This window comes from Carassius carassius, chromosome 39 (genome assembly GCF_963082965.1).
Source record: "Carassius carassius chromosome 39, fCarCar2.1, whole genome shotgun sequence".
Classification (NCBI taxonomy): domain Eukaryota; kingdom Metazoa; phylum Chordata; class Actinopteri; order Cypriniformes; family Cyprinidae; genus Carassius; species Carassius carassius.
The window spans coordinates 11,589,051-11,614,030 of NC_081793.1; the positions used below are offsets into that span (position 1 = coordinate 11,589,051).

Genomic DNA, 24,980 nt, shown 5'->3' on the forward strand with positions numbered 1-24,980 from the left:
GCATCTCTTTCGCCAAGCATTCGAATAATGTATCTCTTAAATTGTGAGTGTAGTTGCATCTGCATTTTTATTCTTTAGCTTGGGTTAAACTAATTTTACTTTGTTGGATCAGCAGCTATGCTAATGATGTCTCTATTTTGTTTCTATGTTTTGCCACGGGATTTACATCCCGTGGTAACTAGGATTTACACAAGCTCCAGTCTGGATCCAGAACACCTGAGAAGAGATGATGCTGACCCTCAGAGGACCCCAGATGATCCTAACCTTGAATCAACAAACAGAACTAACAATTATTGCTACATGTGTGACTGCATCCTATAATTACTATTAATTAATAATATTGATAGTTCATCATCTAGCTGACTACGTCTTGTATTATTATTATTATTTTTATTTTTCTAAAATCCTGTCAAACGTGCACAAACTACTAGCTACTACTAAATATTGTAGAAACATAATTTTCTGTAAAGTTGCTTTGTAATGATTTGTATTGTAAAAAGCGCTATACAAATAAACTTGAATTGAATTGAATTGAATTGAAATTCTTCCTCTGTTAAACACAAAAATCGACAGGTTTTCCAAAGGGATGTCGTCTCTAGACTTCCTGATGTAACTTTCTGGAATAGCTGTGTTGATGGTTTGATATTGCATTAAATCTGGAAATTACCTCATAAATATTTAATCACAAACAGAATAAAATAAATTTATTTCAAACCAGTGGCGTAGCCACGGGGGTGCCAGGGTGTGCCTGTGCCACCCACAGTGGCAGCTGGCACACCTAAAAATAGATGCAGAATTTTTTTTAACAGTCTCAATAAAAAATGTTTATTAAACTTGGGTTATTGTTGTTTACTTAGAAAATATATGTTTTTAAATCAACTCTTTCATGCGTAAGTTACAAATATTTCAACTGACCCTTTGTTTCCATGGCGACGCGTCATGGTTTTCACGTGACACACTGCAGCCACAATAACTAACAGATGTATCACTATTCGTTTTATTTCGTTTTTCTTTTTTTTTTTAAATAAATTCACAAACTTGCTTACCATGTCAACTATCTGATATTCCGATTCTTCGTTTAAAAACCTTAATGAATTATCTTGATCTATAACGAGATGAGCGCTGCAGTTCAGAGTCCTGTCAGCCGGATTTAACGTACAGCACTTGAATTCCCCAGTTTCTCCCGAAATACATGAAAGTAAGTGGCTGTTGAACTGGGAGAAGAATAGAGTAAACTTTATTGTTCTGCTATGTGTGTCTGATATATGAATAAAACACGTCGGCAAATTACATTTGAATAGATAGATAGTTCTGGGACACCACTGAACATTCTAAATCATACTCTCAGGGGCACAGAAATAAGAATCCAATATATGGTGCCATAATGCTCAAAATGTAAAATTTTAATTTTAATTTAAAAAAAAAATATCTGCCGACATTCGGACTGCCAACCAATCAGCGAACAGCAGCTGACTGTGACCCCAGCAGCTCCACAGAGATCTTTGCCGCATATAAACCTTACTGTCTATGATATAAACAGAGAATTTTTGATTGCACATTGCTAGCTAGCAATATGTCGCAGAGCTCCCTTCTTTAATTTTTATAGCAAAAAACCTCGGCTTGATGGACAGCCGGACACAAGGCCTAACGTTACATCGGATGAGGATGTTTCTCCCTCCCCGGGCCCAACATCAAAAGATGTGACTCCTCCTGCACTCCTGGCTACGGAAAAAACTCCTCCTTCAAAATTGGTCCAAAATTGTCCAACATTTGCCCAAATCTTCAGGCCGAGCCGCATAAAAGTACTGTCCCCGATGTTTTGTTCTTCAGGCTCCGCACTGCTCTTTGTGCTTAAATGCTTGCTGCGCTGCTGTAGCCTACTTGATGTGCTGGCTGTGCTTGCTGTGCGCCATACTTGGTCTGCTTGCTGTGCCTCGCAGGGCTTGGCCTTGTATTGCTGCTTGCAGCTATATTATTTTATATAGTTTTATGGTTATGTGGGGCATGGTTATGGTTAGGGTTAATAATTTTGCACAGTAATCAATAAATGTGGCACACCCAGATTTTCATATGCACACCCAGAGTCTCTTTTCTGGCTACACTACTGTTTCAAACTCATTTATAAATATTACTCAAGTAACTTTTTCCTTCTAAACAGATTAAACTGTGATATTGATACACTATGTACATTTTGTGGTCTACATACAGAAAAGTTTTTCATTTATTTTGGAGTTGTCCTCATTTCTCCTCGTTTGTAAGAAAATATATCATGGCCAGCTTTCAACTTTTGAAAATGTTTTATTTTTATTTATTTATTTTTTCACTTATGACGTCACTCCATAAGGAATACTATTTGATTAATTTATTACTTTTGCTGGCAAAGTTTAGTATTCATAAATGTAAGTATGGCAGTTATAAACCATTGTTTCTTATTTTGAAATCAGAAGTTAAGCAATACCTAAAATCTATTTACAATCTGATAAACAAGAAAGCGGTTAAATGTATTAATGTATGTAAACATTTCCATATAATAATTGTTTTATTTTATTTGTATTTTTTCTTTTCTTTGTGTTCACCCCCTGGCTACTGTAAAATGTTTTATTTGAGTGATTTAATAATAATAAAAAATAAAATATGTAGACAAAATAACATGTACATACGCAATAACGTGTACACGTGTTATAATGTCTGTACACTTTACATGTAAAGACATACAGTCTATGGTAAAGACACATTTAATAAAACAGCGTTCCATAACAGTGCAACCAGAGTTTTTGAAAATCCTCACCGAGGCAGACGTTTTCAAAAATGTTCGGTTTCAGTGACCTGGCGCTTCGTTTTTGTGTGTACGAACAGCCAAACCGCATTGAAAAAGCTGTGGTTTTAAAAATAACTGTGTTCGTGTGGACAGGGCATGTGGGAGTGCAAAGGTGTTGATTATATGTTGGATAATTAATAGGTGACAGGTATACCAGTTTAATACTTAGGTGATACTAATACAGGAGTGGTGATTGGATCCGATGAGACAGGTGTCTCTCTGACAGCGGTCTCTGGGATTTCAGAATCATACCAATTTGTAATAGGAGTTTCTGTTGGCATATTATAGGCAGATTGCCTACTTAGCCATTTTGTTGGTAAATTTTGCAACTTTTCAGACTTTCCTAGCAACCTTTCTTCCAAAAGCACCTAGCAACAAATTTAGATATTTTTTTAATTTTATCCGGCTACTTTTAGCAACTTTTGATAAGTGCCTCAAACAATAAAAAGGCACACATTTTCCATCTAAATTTCACAAAAAGAGGAAACCAAAAATGCCCAGCATAATGTGAATTAAGTAATTTTTATTTGCAATTGTTCAATTTGATGGTAATATTATAATTTGATAATTGTTCATTTATAATACGTTATAGAAATATATAATTCATTTATTTCTTGTTGTAAGAAAAATACATAGAAAAATGCTGATGTTGACTAGATGTTGAGCTGGAGTGGGTGTCTTTCTCTGCTCTTGGTCTAAGCTCAACCTGAATAAACAAATGATGAAATGGATAAAAAAAAGGTTTTATTCCAAGATAGCATGGAATAGTTTATATAATATGCTGTTATAATGGCATATTTTACAATCTATTCCATGCTGTCTTAAAATGAATTTATTACTTAATAATCTTAATTAATTTATGCAGTAATTAATCTTACTGCACAGATAATAATACCACATCTAAATGAAAATACACCATTACAAATGTAACTTCTGTATTCAAAAACTTCAAAAGTTTGTAAGCATTAACTGTAATGTTACCAACATTTTTAAAAGTATAAGCACAACATATTTCTTAATATTAGCTACTGCATGTGACATTTTACATCTAAAATGTTGAAGTTTAGCTGTTTTAACTACTGTAATCATTAAAAATGTAGCAACCTGAATATCACTTCCTAACATCATCCCTAGCAAGTAACTCTCTTTCTCCTCTCATGTTCCATACTTGGATCTGGATCTGCCTTTGGAACCCACTCATCTTTCTGTCCCTCATCATCATCAGAATCAGAATCAGAATCAGAAAGAGCTTTATTGCCAAGTATGCTTGCGCATACAAGGAATTTGTTATAGTGACATAAGCTTCCAGTACACAGAGACAACAACACACAGATGACAAAAAATAAATAAATAAGTGTATAAACAATTGTGCTATAAATGATAATGGCATAGGATTGAGTAAGATGCAAGGATGTACTAGGATCGAGGGGTAACAAATAAATATATGGATATTGCACATTTTTTGCATACGCATAAGTGGGGAGCATTTAACTGTTCATGAGGTAGATTGCCTGGGGGAAGAAACTGTTCTTGTGCCTTGCTGTTCTGGTATTTGCGGTTCTGAGGCGCCAGCCAGATGGCAAAAGTTCAAAGATGGGGTGACTTGGATGTGAGGGATCCAGAGTGATTTTCTGAGCCCTTTTCCTCACTCTGGATATATAGAATTCTTGAAGGGTGGGCAGGGGAGCACCAATAATCCTTTCAGCAGTCCGAACAGTTCTCTGTAGTCTTCTGATGTCTGATTTTGTTGCTGAACCAAACCAGACAGTTATTGAAGTGCACAGGACAGACTCAATGACGGCTGAGTAGAACTGTCTCAGCAGCTCCTGTGGCAGGTTAAACTTCCTCAGCTGGCGAAGGAAGTACAACCTCTGCTGGGCCTTTTTCAAAATGGAGTCAATGTGATTGTCCCACTTCAGGTCCTGGGAGATGGTGGTTCCCAGGAATCTGAATGACTCCACTGCAGTCACAGTGCTGTTCATGATGGTGAGTGGGGGGAGTGCAGGGGGGTTTCTCCTGAAGTCCACGATCATCTCCACTGTTTTGAGCGTGTTAAGCTCCAGGTTGTTGAGACTGCACCAGACAGCCAGCTGCTCAACCTCTTGTCTGTAAGCAGACTCATCACCGTCCTGGATGAGGCCGATGACTATAGTGTCGTCTGCAAACTTCAGGAGCTTGACAGAGGGGTCTTTAGAGGTGCAGTCGTTGGTATACAGGGAGAAGAGCAGAGGGGAGAGAACACATCCCTGAGGGGCACCAGTGTTGGTGGAGCAGCTGTTTGACATGAATTTCCCCAGTCTCACTAACTGTTGCCTATCTGTCAGAAAGCTGGTGATCCACTGACAGATAGAGTTAGGAACAGAGAGCTGGGTCAGTTTGGTCTGGAGGGTTGTTGGGATGATGGTGTTGAAAGCCGAACTAAAGTCCTCAAACAGGATCCTCACATAAGTCCCTGTTTTGTCCAGATGTTTGTTGCAGGATGAAGTGCAATCCCATGTTGATTGCATCATCCAAGGACCTGTTTGCTCGGTAAGCAAACTGCAGGGGGTCCAGTAAAGGTCCAGTGATGTCCTTCAGATAAGCCAGAACCAGTTTTTCAAATGACTTCATGACGACAGACGTTAGAGCCACAGGTCTGTAGTCGTTAAGTCCTGTTATCTTGGGTTTCTTTGGAATGGGGATTATGGTGGAGCGTTTGAAGCAGGAAGGCACTTCACCCAACTCCAGATATCTGTGAAAAGATGGGGGCCAGCTGGTCAGCACAGATTTTCAGACAGGCTGGTCTAACGCCATCTGGGCCTGGTGCTTTTTTTCTTTTGTTCTTCCTGAAGACCTGGCACACATCATCTTCACAGATTTGAAGAGCAGGAGGTATGGAGAGGGGGATTGCAGGAGGTGTTAATGGTTGTGTAGGGAGATGGTCAGAATGGGTGTTGGGGGTTTCAAATCTACAATAAAACCCATTCAGGTCGTTAGCAAGTCGTTGATTAGCCTCAGTGCAAGGGGATGGTGTCTTGTAGTTTGTGACATATCACTGGTGGCATGTTGCTGCATAGCTGTCTGGTTCACTTTTTCACTGCTGCTAATATTTAGCTGCGAGGTGCTGCTGCTGGAAATAATGCTATAGGGTGCTTACACATCTCTAGTTCGGTTCATTTGGTCCGAACCAAGGGCAAACAATTATACATTGTAGCATTTTTCAACTTTTTTGGTTCCTTTTCACACCACACTGATTGCTTTGGTCCGTACCAGTTGAAACGAACCAAAATCCAGTCACATGACAACATCTACATCACTCATTAGCCATGACGTATTTCCTAAACTGCTTTTCGTATTTCCTAAACTGCAAACAATACATTTCTATAACGAAGCGTGGATGTGGCTTGAAAACAACGTTCTAATGCACTGCAAACGGCGAGCGGGCAGGGCCACATTAAGACTTTAGGGGGCCCCTGGGCTTTACCTCTTGAGGGGCCCTTCCAGGGCTCGACAATAAGGACTGCCCGATTGCCTGAGGCTAGTGTGAATGACGCTCAGGACAGTAGACGGAACGGTCACTTGCCCGATCGGGCCAGTGCTGTAGGGTGTGCGTTATATGTACTAGTCTATGATATCGTAATTGTTGATTTAACGATCTGATATTATCGAGTATGCATCTCACTTTACAAAAAACTAACAAAAACACACCCATTCTGTGCACGCATGCACTACATGACGTAGTTTAGTAGGTTAGACTTGTGCACGTGATTTAGTCTTAATGCCTCAGAATTCAAATATGCCCCTGTACATATTTCATATTTATATAATTTAATATCTATGTTAACCAATATTACACAAAGAGTGCCGTTTTTCTCCAAATATTAGCATGATTACAAATGTGATGATTTTCTTCAGCGTACAATTTAATAAACAAGAACTTAATACCAAGTGACTTACATTTTAGACACCAAATCGTCTGTTTCGCTGTATTTATTTATATGTTTGTTCTGTTGTATTTATTTGTGCTATTACTCGTAATTTAATTATTTGTAACTATTTTATTACTTACTGTTTATTTGTCTAACAATATTTAAAATATAAGTTAATCTAAAAGCTTTTACTGTCATTAACCTATTAAAGTCAAAGTCAAAGTCACCTTTATTTATATAGCGCTTTAAACAAAATACATTGCGTCAAAGCAACTGAACAACATTCATTAGGAAAACAGTGTGTCAATAATGCTTATGTCATCTCTGTTCAGTTAAATAGTGTCTGTGCATTTATTTGCAATCAAGTCAACGATATCGCTGTAGATGAAGTGACCCCAACTAAGCAAGCCAGAGGCGACAGCGGCAAGGAACCGAAACCCTTCTTAAAAAGAGGGACCACCACCCCGGTCTGCCATCCCAGAGGCACCGAGTTCCATCCATCCTCAATGGAAGACGTGACAGCGGGATTGAGGAGATCCTCGAAGTATTCCTTCCACCGTCCAACGACATCCCCAGTTGAGGTCAACAGCTCCCCACCTCTACTGTAAACAGCGTTGGTAGGGCACTGCTTCCCTCTCTTGAGGCGCCGGACGGTTTGCCAGAATCTCTTCGAGGCCGACCGATAGTCCTTCTCCATGGCCTCACCGAACTCCTCCCAGGCCCGAGTTTTTGCCTCCACAACCACCCGGGCTACAGTCCGCTTGGCCTGCCGGTACCTGTCAGCTGCCTCAGGAGTCCCACAAGCCAACCAGGCCCAATAGGATTCCTTCTTCAGCTTGACGGCATCCCTTACTTCCAGTGTCCACCACCGGGTTCGGGGATTGCCGCCTCGACAGGCACCGGAGACCTTACGGCCACAGCTCCGAGCGGCCGCTTCGACAATGGAGGTGGAGAACATGGTCCACTCGGACTCAATATCTCCAGCCTCCCTCGGGATCCGGTCGAAGCTCTGCCGGAGGTGGGAGTTGAAGATCTCTCTGACAGGAGGCTCGGCCAAACGTTCCCAGCAGACCCTCACAGTACGCTTGGGTCTGCCGAGTCTGTCCAGCTTCCTCCCCCGCCATCAAATCCAACTCACCACCAGGTGGTGATCAGTTGACAGCTCCGCCCCTCTCTTCAACCAAGTGTCCAAGACATACGGCCGGAGGTCGGATGAAACGACCACAAAGTCGATCATCGACCTACGGCCTAGGGTGTCCTGGTGCCATGTGTACTGATGGACACCCTTATGCTTGAACATGGTGTTCGTTATGGACAAGCTGTAACTAGCACAGAAGTCCAATAACTGAACACCACTCGGGTTCAGATCAGGGGGGCCGTTCCTCCCAATCACGCCCCTCCAGGTGTCACTGTCATTGCCCACGTGGGCGTTGAAGTCCCCCAGTAAAACGACGGAGTCCCCAGTCGGAGCACTTTCCAGCACCCCTCCCAGAGACTCCAAGAAGGCCGGGTACTCTGCATTGCCGTTCGGCCCGTAGGCACAAATGACAGTGAGAGACCTATCCCCGACCCGAAGGCGCAGGGAAGCGACCCTCTCGTTCACCGGGGTAAACTCCAACACATGGCAGCTGAGCTGGGGGGCTATAATCAGACCCACACCAGCCCGCCGCCTCTCACCATGGGCAACTCCAGAGTGGTGAAGAGTCCATCCTCTCTCGAGGAGTGTGGTTCCAGAGCCCAAGCTGTGCGTAGAGGTGAGCCCGACTATCGCTAGTCGGAACCTCTCAACCTCACGCACAATCTCGGGCTCCTTTCCCGCCAGTGAGGTGACATTCCACATCCCTGGAGCTAGTTTTATTCCAGAGTTAAGGTGCCAAATAGGAAAAGTATCTGCCGCCCGCAGTTGATTTTGATATTCTAGGTATTATCAAATTGCCATAAACATCACTGCAGGCTTCATCCCGGCTGCATTTATGATTTGGGCATTTCAAAAATCTCCAAGATTATTTTAAATAATGATTCAATCCATTTCAAACAACTGTTCAAAAAATTAAACTTTAAATGGACTTTAGAACAGGCCATGTGTGATTTTTTTATTGAACGTAACCGACACTTAGGCTAGGCTGCACTAGGCAGGCATGAAATGCGCAGAAAGGCTAGGGCCATTACAAATTTATTGGACAGGAAAACAAGTCGATCAACATTTTCGGGGTCCAGGGCAGAGCGTTTTTTATTCACTATATGTACAGCTGTTGAGAAGACGCGCTCTGACCGCACTGATGCCCCAGGGACACTCAGGTACAGCTACGCAAGGTGGGGGTATTACTGCCAATTTTCCACCGGTCGCTGTCAGCTTCCAATGGTCTTTTTCATAACTCAGAATCTCCTGTAACTAGATGCGCGAATGAGGCGAATTCGAGTCTACCACGCTTCGAGACCTCAATACGCATGTAAACGCGCCCTTACATTGACTTATTGAAATCATTCGTGCCAGACGCTCTATTTGCGTTTGGTGTGAACGCAGCATAAGAGGACGCTTTCGACATCACTGGGTCTTATAGGCGCGTAAAATTGCTGGTATTTTCTGTCTAGCTTTCGCAACGCATACTGCACTTTCGGAATTCTTAATTTTCTTTTTCTGCTTGGTTGTGAGTTTTGTTACATCTATATTTTTTAATTGTTTAATTATTTTAAAATTAATAGTGTACATATTTGGTTAAAATCGTTTCACGATTTTCATTTTCGAAACGTTTTTTGGTTGGTCCGATCGATTTTGCAATCGATTTTCGAACTAAAATTGACAGCCCTATCATCGGGGCCCTCCCCCAGCCCGGGGCCCTGGGCTTAAGCCCAGGTAAGCCCGTGCATTAATGCGGCCCAGCGAGCCGGCATCGCTCGTAACTTCAAGCAGAGGCTTGCATTAATTCTTCTTAACTCTGACATGCTCATGGTCATCAGACCAAATGTCTATGAGGCTCCGCACCTCCTCACTACACCAAGTTTGTCCACGAGCTGCCATGCTAAAGTGCAAACTATCTAATGCACAGTGCAGCTGACTACAGCAGCTGGTTTGGTCCAAAAATGATCAGTACTTTTTGCAGTTGGGTCTGTTCGAAGTCGGATCACATTCTCCCCACAATCGAACCGCTCCAGAGTTCGTTTGAAAGCATACCGAGACCACCTCTTCAAGCAGGTCTTGGTACGCTTGTTTGGTTCGCTTTTGGTGCGCACCCAAGTGCGATTGCTGCTTTTTTTGACCTGCCCAAACAAACCGCACCAAATGGGGAAACGAACTCTGGTACGATTCAACCGAACTAAATGAGGCAGGTGTGAAAGCACCCATATACTGTATTTCAGTTCGTTTGAGACATTTAGCAGCTTCAGTATCTAAATTCTGCCTTTTTTTCCCTCACCTTCTCAGCCCCACCCTTTTCTTTCCGTTTTTTACCCTCGGCCGCGTTATGCATATTGTTTGTTTCTATGCTTCTTCTATCTGATGTTAACATTTTTGCTGTTCATTTCTTCCTACTCCTTCCACTTCTTCTCCTTACTTGGTGGCCACGGCCAGTCCAGCTGGCATCCAACTTAAAGGTGCATTGCTGCCACCTACAGTACTGGAGTGTACTGACTGATTAATGGGGAAATAAAATAGGTGATGACTGCGTGCGCGGGCTGGCCGTCCTGGAGTATCGGCCGTTCTGTGATTCTCCAGATCACACAGATGGCCAGTCCGCCCCTGGCTACTAGTAATTTTCTAGAACATTTTCCATTATCCATTATCTGTAGTAATCCTTTAACCCAGAACACAAAAAATAAAATGTATAATTTAAAATACAGGTAGAAACAAAGGAACAAATCCAAATTAACATATAAAAATATAGTTTGTTAATGACACAATTTTGCGTCATGATAACATAATGCCGTTACTTCAACATTTAGCAACTTTTAACAACAAATCCACCTTTTTTAGGAACTTCCCCTGAAAATTAGTTGGCAACAGTAAAATTATAGCAAACTAAACCTATTTGTTTTACAACAAACTTTTAAATCACAGCATTAGGATTAAAAATAATTTTCAAATGTAAAGTAATGTTTAGGGGAAAGTAATACTGCCCCAAGCAAAGGTACTAAAACTACTTGCAAAACATGATATTTGATGGTTTAAATTAATTTGTTAATGGCTTTGAAGGCCAGCCTGAAGTGCTGCACTAAGATAAGTGATCACTGCATGAGGGTGTGGAATGCAACGGATTGGTGGATACTCATGATGGAGGCTGGGTGTCTCCCTCCTGCCCTCACTGCACATTAAGATAAGCTCCTACTCCTCAAACACCCACAACTGTACAGCTGAATGACCACATCGTTGCTGCTCTAATAACAGAAAACACTTTCATGGCTGAGCAGAAAAATCTGTAAGTCCTCTATCTATTAATTATAATTTTTGTCTTTTATTATTTATATTTGTACTGTTTTTGTTTGTTTTTGTTTTTACAGTGAAAAGAGCTTAGAGGAAGACAGGGGAGTTGAAAGCAAGAAGAAGACAAAGAAACACAAAGACCAAACATGGGCTAAAGAAGGGCCGCAAGACCCTTTTGAAATGGTAACTGATAATCTAAATGTGTGATATTATTTATGAGAAGTATGAATATATTTACCTGTTTCTTATGAGTTTAATTTGTTCCCAGCTGGACTCTCTTTCTGAGGAGAAGCAACAAGAGATTCAGAAAGCCCTACACCTGTTTTCTTTTGGCCATGGGCCTCCAAAGAACCTACGAGAGGCTCAGAGACACACATACCGCTTTTGGGATACTCAGCCAGTCCCTAAGATAGGTATCATGCACAGTGCACAGGTAGAAACAACATGTAGAAACTGTGTGCATGTCTACAAACGACATTTATTCTTTTATAGATGAGAAAGTGACATCACATGGACCAATAGAATCAGATAGGCCCAGTGTTCGAGAAGAGCCCTTTTCACTGCCACAAGAATTCATTTGGGACACACTCAACCTGGACAACCAAGAGCAGGTGAGTGAGAGGTCACTGTGAATCAAAGCAGTCCCAAAATTGCTTATTGTACAAGAGTGAACAAAAATTTCCTTGAAATCCAGCGATAGACATACAAATCCTACTTTTGCTATGGCTTAATGAAATATTACTATAATAAAAGTGACGTCAACTCAGGTGAACACCACCAACTGAGATCACATGAATTATTATAGGCTGCAACAAGGGCTCCTCTTTTTTCTCTGCCGTACGAGACCAATGTTTTGCTGATTTTTTTGTTGACTTTTGAAAATATTGTGGAAAGCAAAACACTGTATAGTTTTATTTGCATCTGCATCCATTGTATTTCGTGCTGTTTTACTTTCTTTTCCGGTAGTTTCAGCAGTGTATAGTGTAAATGCAAAAATCGGATACTGGACACATTTAAAAGATGATGTAAGCGGGTCGTCAGAAAAATCAGATATAGTCAGAAAAACGGATTTGGGCATCAAGACCTGCAAGTGTAAATGCAGCCTAAAACATCAGATACATTCACTCACACACAGTTACTTACATTCACAGACACACACAAATTAATTGAGTCAGAAAACTGAAATAAGAGGTTAAAATCAGATCAGATCCAGAAGGATTAAGCTCTAATTAAGCATTCCTTTTAATTTTTATTACATTTTTATAGAATTTTAATGTTCTGTGTAACAAAATGCTTTCTATGTTCAGATTTGAATCTAGTAATAACACTGAAAAAACAACAACAACAACACTTAAAATCAACATTTAAAATAACAAAAAATACAAACCTTGACAAAGTAGTATTTCAGGATGCCTTAACATGCATTTAAATCTACAACCTAATAAAAGTAAACAATTATGTATAAAAACAACTATGGAATTCACAGGCCTCTTGATATAGTTCTATACAGGCATCTAGTGGTTACACCATGAAATTACAGGTTTTTCTTTTTCTTTTCTTTTTTTTGTCTCTCAAAAGGAGGGGCTATTCTGCCTTCAAAGGCCTATATTTTAATCTGAAACTGCATTAATTGAAAAAAAAAAGATATATAGAAAAAGAAATTTACTATTTTCAAAATACAAAAGAAAAAAAAAGGTTAGATTACACTGAAGAAGAAAAAAAAGTTAAATTTCATGTGTCCGGTCACATTTGACCTGACTGCCAAATGAGGAGCTCGCAAGGGTTAAAATATTATGATTTAAAATATTTTGTTAAGTAAAACTTTCAATTTGACATTATTCCTAAGGGCACTTTTTAAAAAGGTACGTTGTACGTAAGTGTTTTAAGAAACATGAAAGTTTAGGTCTTCGTCAATCTCTCTCTCTCTCTCTCTCTCTCTCTCTCTCACTCACACACACACACACACACACACACACGCACACAAGCAAGGACACACATATATACACATATTCCTATCATTATGGGGACATTCCTTAGGTGTAATGGTTTTTAGTCTGTACAAATTGTATTTTCTTTCCCCTTTTGCTAACCCTTACCTCAAACAAAACATCAGCATTTTTAAAAACTGCATTTTTGGATTTTCAAAACACTTCATTCTGTATGATTTCTAAGCTTATTTTCTCTTGGAGATCCAAAAAATTTAGTTTAAAAATTTAACCCAGCAGCTGGGTTAGTCCATATTTAAGTCCATATCCCAGTCTTCCTGGGAAGTAAGCATTTACGAGTTGACAAGTCCTTATTGCGTAGTCAGGTGTGTTCAAGTCACTTTGATCGGAACAAGATGGTGATTTAACTTTAATACATAAAAAAATTTAAAAAAGTAAACTCTACATCTACAAAATGATGAATTAAATTATTTATTGTACATCAATCATTTCAACAAATTTACCGTCAATACAGACACTGCATTTCTATAGTCTTTGGCCCTGTCCCCCTAGTGGTTCACACTTTCATGACATAATACCACTTTGACTGTCGGGTGGAAGTCTGCTGCGGAGCTTTCCCCACTGCGGGGCGCAACATATGCAGCGTAGGTTTCCGGTCTGTGTACCTTCTGGGCTGCATTTCCAAAAACCTTCTTAACGCTACTTCATTCTTAAGTTATACCTTAAGCAATACCTTATCGGTAATAAGTGTTTCCTGAAATGTTTTTTAAGTACACCTTCCTTGAAGTCATACTTTCGTAAGGTTGGTCTGGACCACTCTTAGTTATATACCTTATTGTTGACAGTTCACAATTCTTTACATCTAGTCTATACGAAAGTAATTCTGAAGTGATACACCAATTCAATTATTCAATTCAGTTCAATTAAACTGCAATTCTTAAAAAATAAAATAAAAATAAAGAAATTATTAAAAAAAAGACAAACTTCACAAAGCTACCCTCTCTGCCCCGAAATTCAACTGCTGGCGGCTGTCATCTCTGTCTCTTTTGCTCTGCCATAGTAGCTGTTGTGTTGCACTTTTATCGAGTAGCTCATCCAATAGAATTTGGGGAATACCGGGGAAGACTTCTGATCTGACAATGGTCCAGAAGACATTCATTGAAACCCTTCACAGAGTGACACCCTCAGGAGGGTAAGCCACAAACATTCATTGTCAGAGAAGCTGGGTGTCAACAGAGTGCTTTATCCAAGCATGTTACCAGAAAGTTGAGTGGAAGGAAAAAGTATGGAAGAAAAACTTGCACAACCAACCAAGAGAACCACAGCCTTATGAAGATTGTCAAGCAAAATCGATAAAAGAATTTGAGTGAACTTCATAATGGACTGAGGATGGGGTCAAGGCATCAAGAGCCACCACACACAGACGTGTCAAGGAATTTGGCTAGTTGTCGTACTCCTCTTGTTAAGCCACTCCTGAATCACAGACAATGTCAGAGGTGTCTTAACTGGGCTAATGAGAAGAAGAACTGGACTGTTGCCCAGTAGTCCAAATTCCTATTTTCAGATGAGAGCAATTTTTGTATTTCATTTGGAAACCAAGAGTCTGGAGGAAGGGTGGAGAAGCTCATAGCCCAGGTTGCTTGAAGTCTAGTGTTAAGTTTCCACAGTCTGTAATGATTTGGGTTGCAATGTCAACTGCTGGTGTTGGTCCATTGTGTTTTTTGAAAATCTAAGTCATTGCACCCGTTTTCCAAGAAATTTTGGATCACTTCATGCTTCCTTCTGCCAACCAGCTTTTTGAAGATGCTGATTTTGTTTTCCAGTCAAGTCACCTTTATTTATATAGTGCTTTAAACAAAAAGGATTGCATAAACTGAACAACATTAACTGTCATTTTGCATTATTGACACACTATTAATTTCCTAATTAAAGGCAGTTCATCATTGAATTCAGTTTCAATGATGTATCTGTGCAATCATTTGGAATCAAGTCAACAATAAATCGCTGTAAATGAAGTGACCCCAACTAAGCAAGCCAGAGGCGACAGCGGCAAGGAACCAAAACTCCATCGGTGACAGACTGGATCTGGTGGCTATGGTGACCTCGGAATAGGAGAGAAACAGACAAATATTAGCATATGCCATTCTTCTAATTTTGTAAAAAGTACTGTACATCAGGTGTTATGGGAAGTGTTCCCGGTTTACCTTATTAATGCAGCCTAAAAATCCTTTAACAGATTTGGATATTAGAAGTAGTTTAGTGTGTAATGTGTAAGCCAGGTTAAAGAGAGAGGTCTTTAATCTAGATTTAAACTGCAAGAGTGTGTCTGTCTTCCGAACAATGTTAGGTAGGTTATTCCAGAGTTTAGGCGCCAGATAAGAAAAGGATCGGCCACCCGCAGTTGATTTTGATATTCTAGATATTATCAAATTGCCTGAGTTTTGAGAATGCAGTTTTCCAGCAGGATTTGGCACCCACCCACACTGCCAAAAGCACCAAAAGTTAGTTAAATGACCATGGTGCTGGGGTGCTTGACTGGCCAGCAAGCAGAGGAAAATGAGAAACGAGACCAAAAAATGCAGAGGAGCTGAAGGCCACCGTCAAAGAAACCTGGGCTTCCATACCATCTCAGCAGTGCCACAAACTGATCACCTCCATGCAATGCCGAATTGAGGCAGAGGCACTAATTAAAGCAGAAGGAGCCCCTACCAAGAATTGAGTACATGTACAGTAAATGAACATACTTTCTAGAAGGCCAACAATTCACGAAAAATGTCTTATGAAGTATTTTTATTTGTTGAGATAGTGAATCGGTTGGTTTTTTGTTAAATGAGAGCCAAAAATCAACAAAATTAAAAGAACCAATGACTTAAACTAATTCAGTCTGTGTGCATTATATACAGGCATACATATCTATGTGTGTGCATATATGTGGCCATGTGTTCCATGATTTGTTGCTGGCGGATGCTCACCTCGGTGAGATGTTTCAGCAGCTCTTTCATCGTCGGGGGAGGAGCGACACCTGGGGATCCAGAGAAGACTTGTGAGGTAGAGACTGTGAGGGAAAAAAAACGAAACAAAGAAATCCAAACAAATCCACTCCACTCGTTGCATGCGAGTACATGCATGCACTCGATGCATGCACTTCTCTGTTATGCCCGCATTCTCCACCAGTGTGGCGGGGTGAAGTAGGACACGACACGAGGATGAGGGTAAGTTCCCTGAAGGGTGGATTTTATTAAGAGAATCGGTGAATGAACGGGCGATGCTGTGAGGTGGTTTGGGTGTTCGGTGCCTTGTCTTGAACGTGCTCTAGTGCAGTGTGGATCCATGCTCTCCTGTCAGGCACGTGCACAGGTAGGGCTCAACCTGTGCAGAGCACATGCCCTTTTTGCCCTTACACTCCGAAGTGCCCTTTTTTTTTGGTGGTGTTTTTTTTTATTTTTAAATCAATGCTATTGGTCACCCTTTACGTCTGTCTGTCTGTTTTACAAATATTTAGCAAATGAAAGTTCTTAAAACGAGCTTGTGTAAATCTTATTCGATCCTCAAGCTGTCAGTAAGCTGATAACTCCGCCCCGTCTAAATTCATTGAATCAACTGAAGTTCCACAGCAGCCGCACAGTAGACAACAGCTGAGCTGAACAAAGTTTTGCGAAGGGTAAATAAATATCTTGTTGTTTGAATAAGTACTACATACACTATGTCTATAAAGGCTCATATTTTATTTATTTGATGTCTGACTTACTCACTGACTGAGACATGTGGGACGTCGCCTGATAGAGAGGGCTAGCATTTGCCATCTAGTCATAGACATAGCCAACACTTAAATAACCTGTGCATACAGTAGCATTTCATCTTTTATAAAATGCGATGTTGGCCAAATGCATTTTACCACAGGAAAAACTGAGCGCTCCGTCTATATAGCTACAAAAACTAGTTCGTAACCTGTAGGCTAGATGAAAATGTAAGGTGATGCCGGCAGCGGCAGGCGCCGTCGCAGTTTTAATGACAGACAAAAAAAAAATTCAAATTTGCACACATTCGCTGGTCAAAAACTAAATATTGATAAGTAATAAAACAACATATAATTTGTTTTTACCATCGGAAAATCATAACAGTTGCGCCCCTGCGCTGTTTCGTACTGGAACTTACACAAAGCGACGAGTGATCCTCGTCACCTAGATAACATATTTCTGAGAAATTTCTTCTTTGATTTATGATTGCTGATACACTTAATTTATTAACATTTAGGCTAATCGTGTTATGGTATACTCTCTGCTCGTCCTCACATGTATAAAATGTAGTAAAACATGGTTTTACTACAGTAATGTAGTAGTAACTAAAAAAAAAATTACAGAAGATCACTGTGAAATCTTTATATTTTATCATGCAGAATGTAATTCATGATTCATTCCAAGGCTTGATTTATTTGATCCAAAATACAGCAAAAACAGTAATAGTGTAATATTTTTACAATTTTAAATAACTGTTTTCTATTTGAATATATTTTAAAATGTAATTTATTTTTGTGATCAAAGCTGAATTTTCAGCATCATTACTCCAGTTCAATACTCTTCAGTGTCACGTGATCCTTCAGAAATGCTTTTCACTGCAACTGTAATTCACTGCACCCTACCTGTATCAACTGCGGAGAGATCCTTTTCAAAAATGAGGTTAATTAAGAACAAACTCCGAAGCCTCTGCTCAGAGGAGAGACTCTCAGATCTTCTCCTCATAGCCATAGAGAGGGACGTCACAGTGGATCACAGTGAAGTCATAAACATCTTCAAGCACATGGCTCACAGAAGGTTGCTGTTGTAATTAGGTTTAAAGAAGCCCTTAAAACCCTGTTTATCTATATTATCTAATTATCTAATATTATTATTATGGTTGTTATTAATCGTGAATAAATCTAAAGCTTTTGAGACTATTATTTTGTGTTATTGAATTTGTCATGAAGATGTGACCATTTCTTTTTATGCAGGCTTACTAAATAATCTTGATATAAAAAAGGAGGGGGTGCCCTTTTTCAGTTTCAGCACATGCCCCTCAAAAGGTGTGTGCACGGCCCTGTCTCCTGTGGCGTTGTTGCTGGCGGTCACACGCTGCTGTCTAAGGGCAGAGGAAAAGACAATGTTAGCCGAGTCTCGTGGAGACACCTCTCACCTTTGTGCCTGCTTGCGGGGTTTATATCTGCAGTGGCTGATGGCACGCAGGTGTGGCCGCTCAGCCCATGATGAGTAGGCGCAGGTGTGTCTGCGCCGTTGCCAGGGCGACGCTGATGAGTGCTCGGGACACGTTTCACACTATTTATATATTGTAAGGAAAACACGTCAATTTAGCTCATAGCGAATCATTTAAGATTTTAAAGGGAATTTGAACAGAATCACTGTTTCACGGCTGATCACTGAGACGCCCTGCGATTCACTGAATGAGCCGTTTAACATTAAATCTGCGCTGGATATTAATATCCAAAGTATAGTGGAAACACTATGAATTAGCACAGTAACAAGATCGGCAGTTTAAGACATTAACTTGTAAGCACAAAACACAAGATACTTCTCTTTTTTCGATATGAATAAGGCTTTATTAGATAAATCTAAGACATATAAACTAATCTAACACATAAGCACACGCACTCAGACATTCATACAAGTTGCAGGAAGATAGAATGTTAGGGAAGAATGAGTTTAAGAGAATGAAAATGTGAAGTCCCAAGTTTACAGTACGACCTGAAATTGCATAGACATGAACAGCCATCAATCACTTAATTAACCCTCGCATTGAGTTCCTCAATGAGGTTAAAATTATATTAGATACACCAGTACAAATGTCTGGAGGTACTACTTGCGTCTCCTGTGTAAAGTTGTCGTTGAAAGGGGGTTTCCCGATGTCGCTGATTGGCTGGAAGTCCAGTAGTCGTTGAAGTGACGTCTTGGGAAGGCCGTGGTTGGGTGTAGGCTGAAGATGCGGAGTTGTGTGGCTGGTTGAAGTTGAACGGGCACTCGAGGTCAGACTCGGAGACACGGCGTTACAAAACTTAAACCAGAACACAAAACTCTCAAACGAAAAAGAAAAGAAGTAAAGTTTGACGAGACTAGGTGGTGTTTCTTCTCATCATGGCTAAGTAGCAGCAGGCGTGCAGTCCGACGCACGCTGGAATCGCACTCAAAGAACACTAAAAGTGATGACTAAAAGCATGATTAGTAGCAAAGCTAAACGCTAAAAGCAGGCATTACTAATAGCAGGACCAAAGCTAAAAGCTAAAAAGCAGACTAAAAGCAAACAAGACTAATAGCAAAAGCTAAGAAGCAAAGCTAGAAGCTAAAAGCAAACTAAAAGCAGGTATGACTAATAACAGAAGCAAAGCTAAAAGCTAAAAGCTAAATTTTATGGTGTCCTGAGTATTTAAACTGGCCTGTTGGCCACACCTCAAATGTTGTCTTGACCAATCAGATATCGTCTTTGCACGGGGTATCATAAATCATATGTTATCTTATAAAGCATGTGGTCTGAATTTTCCCGCTCTTGCAGGGTCTAATTTTGGACATGATTCCTACAACAAGAATATGATACATTTGACAAATTACTGATGGTCAGGACTGTTTCAAGCTAACAGATTCAAACACGTACATACTAATCATGAATATGTATCCTTAAGCTATTAAAAGACATATACAATAAGTCATTATAATGTGATAGTCAAATGTGTGGGTTACATATAAATGAATATGGAGTTAAGCGATGGACTGATATTCATTTATAAGTCATTTTGAGTTCATTTTGGTCCATTTTTATCTAGAAAAGACAGTTTCTGTGCCATTCTCTGAAATAAAGATTTCTGTGGGGACCAGAGGTTAAAAGGCCCCCCCTTAGGAATTTCAGTCTGGTTCTGGTAGGTGGGGGAAGTCAATCAAAGGATCTTGTGTAGTACTCTCATGGGATTACATGTGATGTCCAGCGTTGCATCTCAATTACTTGCCCCAAATTTGACAATCTCTTCTCTGAATTGAAATTGTCAATAATTGTTCTAATGGGGTTAAAGTCGAAAGCTGTTCTGTGAAAGAGTTGGTTGGTTGGTTAACTTGTTTCTGACTTGTGGCACTAGGACTGATTTATGACCTCCTGTTGCCTTCCTGAGGAATTTGGCTCATGTTTCAATCACAGTCCTGATCGACTCTTTCATTTGTCTGGTTCGGGTCAGATACACTACAATATGTATATATATATATATATATATATATATATATATATATATATATATATATAAAGGATTATTAGGAACACCTGTTCAATTTCTCATTAATGCAATTATCTAATCAACCAATCACATGGCAGTTGCTTCAATGCATTTAGGGGTGTGGTCCTGGTCAAGACAACCTCCTGAACTCCAAACTGAATGTCAGAATGGGAAAGAAAGGTGATTTAAGCAATTTTGAGCGTGGCATGGTTGTTGGTGCCAGATGGGCCGGTCTGAGTATTTCTGCTCAGTTACTGGGATTTTCACGCACAAGCATTTCTAGGGTTTACAAAGAATGGTGTGAAAAGGGAAAAACATCCAGTATGCGGCAGTCCTGTGGGCGTAAATGCCTTGTTGATGCTAGAGGTCAGAGGAGAATGGGTTGACTGATTCAAGGTGATAGAAGAGCAACTTTGACTGAAATAACTACTCGTTACAACCGAGGTATGGAGCAAAGTATTTGTGAAGCCACAACACGCACAACCTTGAGGCGGATGGGCTACAACAGCAGAAGACCCCACCGGGTACCACTCATCTCCACTACAAATAGGAAAAAGAGGCTACAATTTGCACGAGCTCACCAAAATTGGACAGTTGAAGACTGGAAAAATGTTGCCTGGTCTGATGAGTCTCGATTTCTGTTGAGACATTCAGATGGTAGAGTCAGAATTTGGCGTAAACAGAATGAGAACATGGATCCATCATGTCTTGTTACCACTGTGCAGGCTGCAGGTGGTAGTGTAATGGTGTGGGGGATGTTATCTTGGCACACTTTAGGCCCCTTAGTGCCAATTGGGCATCATTTAAATGCCACGGCCTACCTGAGCATTGTTTCTGACCATGTCCATCCCTTTATGACCACCATGTACCCATCCTCTGATGGCTACTTCCATCAGGATAATGCACCATGTCACAAAGCTCGAATCATTTCAAATTGGTTTCTTGAACATGACAATGAGTTTACTGTACTAAAATGCCGAGAAGGGTCTGGCTGCAGACTTGCACTTGCACTCTCAGACTTGCATTCTCAGACTTGCACTCTCAGACACTTGCGCTTTCGCTAGCGACGTAACTTGCAGTCTTTTATTTTTTTTAATTTTGTTCTATTTATTGATACATTTTTGTTTGAATCTCTCAACATTTCATAACTGTCCGTGGCTTATGTACTGCAAACAGGGCCACCCCTTGCATTTTTGGGGGCCATAAGCAGGTTTTCAAAAGGGTTCCCATACCTACAGTTTCCCCTAACCACCCATATCCCATCCCAATGTACACATCCTACACAGTCACCTAATTGTGAAGTTTTACCATTTTGTTTTATTAAGTAAATTTATATTTCAAGATATAGATAGGAAAATATTTTTTGGTAGTTGACAAATAAGCAGTAAATTTATTTTTATATATATATATATATATATATATATATATATATATATATATTAGGGGTGTAACGATACGCGTATTCGTATTGAACCGTTCGGTACGAGGCTTTCGGTTCGGTACGCGGTACGCATTATGGACCGAACGGTTCGTTGGACTAATTAATTATATTTGGAAAATAAAAAAAAATTGTGAAATATAATGATATGCGTTCAACAAGGTAGCCCAATAACCCAAACGACGTAACAGGCAACGCCCCTGACAACCCCGAAGAAGAAAAAAACACCAACTTATATGTTTATGTTAGGCTACAAAGTCAGGTGCTCGCTCACTCAGTAATACATACTGAAGGCTCATTGCAAAATGTTTTTTTTTTTTGCCATCACCATTATAGCTTACAGGGAATCCAAAGTGCACCCAAACACCAGACCTGTTGGTTATTGGAGGATCTTCTATTTCTGGTCTGTTAAACGCATTAGCCATTTTGCAACGAGCCTTCAGCGCGTACTGAGTGAGCGAGCGCCTTACTCTGTAGTGGAAAACGTAGGTTTTAAGAACATGCTTAATGTAATTGAGCCCCGTTACAATATTCCTTCACGAGCCCATTTCAGACAGACCGTAATTCCTGCTTTGTTCCAAAAAACATAAGCCCTATAGAGAACCAATTGAGTAAAAACACACTCAATATAAAGAGTTATAGAGTTCCATATAAAAAGTTACATCTTTGTATTTGTTCATAACTAATATAACATTTTCATTTTTTTTTTTATAAGGAGCTGTTTTTGTTTTATACAGTATGCTGCTAAGAAAACACCATAGAAGATGGGTAAAGAATAGCTCCATCATTGTTCAATGTAAAAAAAAAAAAAAAACATACTTTGTTAGTTTTAATAAATAAAACATTTTTTAAAAATCAAGGAAATTTATCTACCAATTTGTAAAACACTATTCTGGACCTTTAACTAATTAAAGTTGTCTGTGGAGTTTAAAAACAGGATATTCTGTCTCACCGGAGGACAAAGTTTTCAGTGACATAATGTATCAAGTTCGTTTGCTTTTAGAAGTATATGGATGAAGAAAAAAAAAAGATTACTAAAAGATTACTAAAATAGACACTTGTAAAATTATGCCTGAGGTATTTATTAACAATTGTATGCTTTTCTTTTTAATTTTATAAAAGTAGTAATTTATTGAACTTCCTTGAGACAAGTCACACCATAGGACAAGTTTGAGATTTAGCTCAAAAATGTAAAAAAATAATGGTAATAAATCTAATAACCAAGCAGTTTTTATAACAATGGGTCCATGTAAGAATTCATTTTAAATCACAATATTTTTTTTGTCATGTCAACAACCCATTTAAGCAAACCTTTAAAGCCAAAGAGTTTAACATTTTAAATTAAAGTTTAACGATTGCTTAAGAGAAATGTATAACAATTTAGTGAGATTAATGCTTTAAGCAAAGTCACCTGGTTATGCAAATTACATTAGTCTGCAAAAATAGTCTGCAAGTGCATTTGAAATCTTGCAATAAATGTCATCTCAGTTCTGCTTTTTGAGTATGAATAACAGACAATACTCAAGCACTTTAAAATATTTTGCCACAAATATAGAACTGTCTTCTCTTTTGTATTATTTTATGAGTCTCTTCAGACATATAATAGTAATGGCAGGCTATGAGTTTAACATTTTTGACCTCCTATCTGAAATTTTTTTCACAAATTCATCATTAAAATAATAATAATAATTTCTTAAGTACAACCATAATCAAAGTAGGCTACTCTCTCAATACTCAAATCAAAGTGCAAACAGAAACAGCATGATACAGAGCTAAGAGATGCATAACTACACATCCTATCATAGTGTGCATACTAATTACAGCAGTGGCTTAGATTATGTGGGGGAAGTGCCAACCCCCTTATATTGTATTCTCTGTCTCTCTCACTATATATAAATATATACACACTAAGCAATAAAAATTAGCGCTTCCTTAATTTTAAAATTTCTGTACAGAGAGGTCACGCAGTGACGTCAAAGTCAAAGTCACCTTTATTTATTTATTTATATTTATTTATATACAAAATACATTGCGTCAAAGCAACTGAACAACATTCATTAGGAAAACAGTGTCAATAATGCAAAAATGATAGTTAAAGGCAGTTCATCATTGGATTCAGTTATGTCATCTCTGTTCAGTTAAATAGTGTCTGTGCATTTATTTGCAATCAAGTCAACGATATCGCTGTAGATGAAGTGTCCCCAACTAAGCAAGCCAGAGGCGACAGCGGCAAGGAACCGAAACTCCATCGGTGACAGAATGGAGAAAAAAACCTTGGGAGAAACCAGGCTCAGTTGGGGGGCCAGTTCTCCTCTGACCAGACAAAACCAGTAGTTCAATTCCAGGCTGCAGCAAAGTCAGATTGTGCAGAAGAATCATCTGTTTCCTGTGGTCCTGGTGCTCCTCTGAGACAAGGTCTTTACAGGGGATCTGTATGTGGGGCTCTAGTTGTCCTGGTCTCCACTGTCTTTCAGGGATGTAGAGGTCCTTTCTAGGTGCTGATTCACCATCTGGTCTGGATACGTACTGGATCCGGGTGACTGCAGTGACCCTCTGATCTGGACACAGGCTGGATCTGGTGGCCACGGTGACCTCGGAACAAGAGAGAAACAGACAAATATTAGCGTAGATGCCATTCTTCTAATGATGTAGCAAGTACATAGGGTGTTATGGGAAGTGTTTCCGGTTCCGGTTTACCTAATTAATGCAGCCTAAAAATCCTTTAACGGATTTGGATAATAAAAGCATATTAGTATGTTATGTGTATGCCAGGTTAAAGAGATGGGTCTTTAATCTAGATTTAAACTGCAAGAGTGTGTCTGCCTCCCGAACAATGTTAGGTAGGTTATTCCAGAGTTTGGGCGCCAAATAGGAAAAGGATCTGCCGCCTGCAGTTGATTTTGATATTCTAGGTATTATCAAATTGCCTGAGTTTTGAGAACGTAGCGGACGTAGAGGATTATAATGTAAAAGGAGCTCATTCAAATACTGAGGTGCTAAACCATTCAGGGCTTTATAAGTAATAAGCAATATTTTAAAATCTATGCGATGCTTGATAGGGAGCCAGTGCAGTGTTGACAGGACCGGGCTAATATGGTCATACTTCCTGGTTCTAGTAAGAACTCTTGCTGCTGCATTTTGGACTAGCTGTAGTTTGTTTACTAAGCGTGCAGAACAACCACCCAATAAAGCATTACAATAATCTAACCT

At 39.7% G+C, this 24,980-nt stretch overlaps 1 protein-coding gene across 1 annotated transcript in view; it reads left to right on the top strand.

Annotated features, from left to right (window-relative positions):
• Positions 1–11,046: 11,046 nt before the first annotated feature.
• Positions 11,047–24,980, top strand: part of nmt1b (N-myristoyltransferase 1b) — a 41,174-nt gene continuing 27,240 nt past the window's right edge. The window contains exons 1-4 of the mRNA XM_059530693.1: positions 11,047–11,138; positions 11,221–11,326; positions 11,412–11,556; positions 11,636–11,754. Of these exons, the coding sequence (XP_059386676.1) occupies positions 11,119–11,138; positions 11,221–11,326; positions 11,412–11,556; positions 11,636–11,754 (390 nt within the window). The 5' untranslated portion in view covers positions 11,047–11,118. The remainder of the gene's footprint in view (positions 11,139–11,220; positions 11,327–11,411; positions 11,557–11,635; positions 11,755–24,980) is intronic.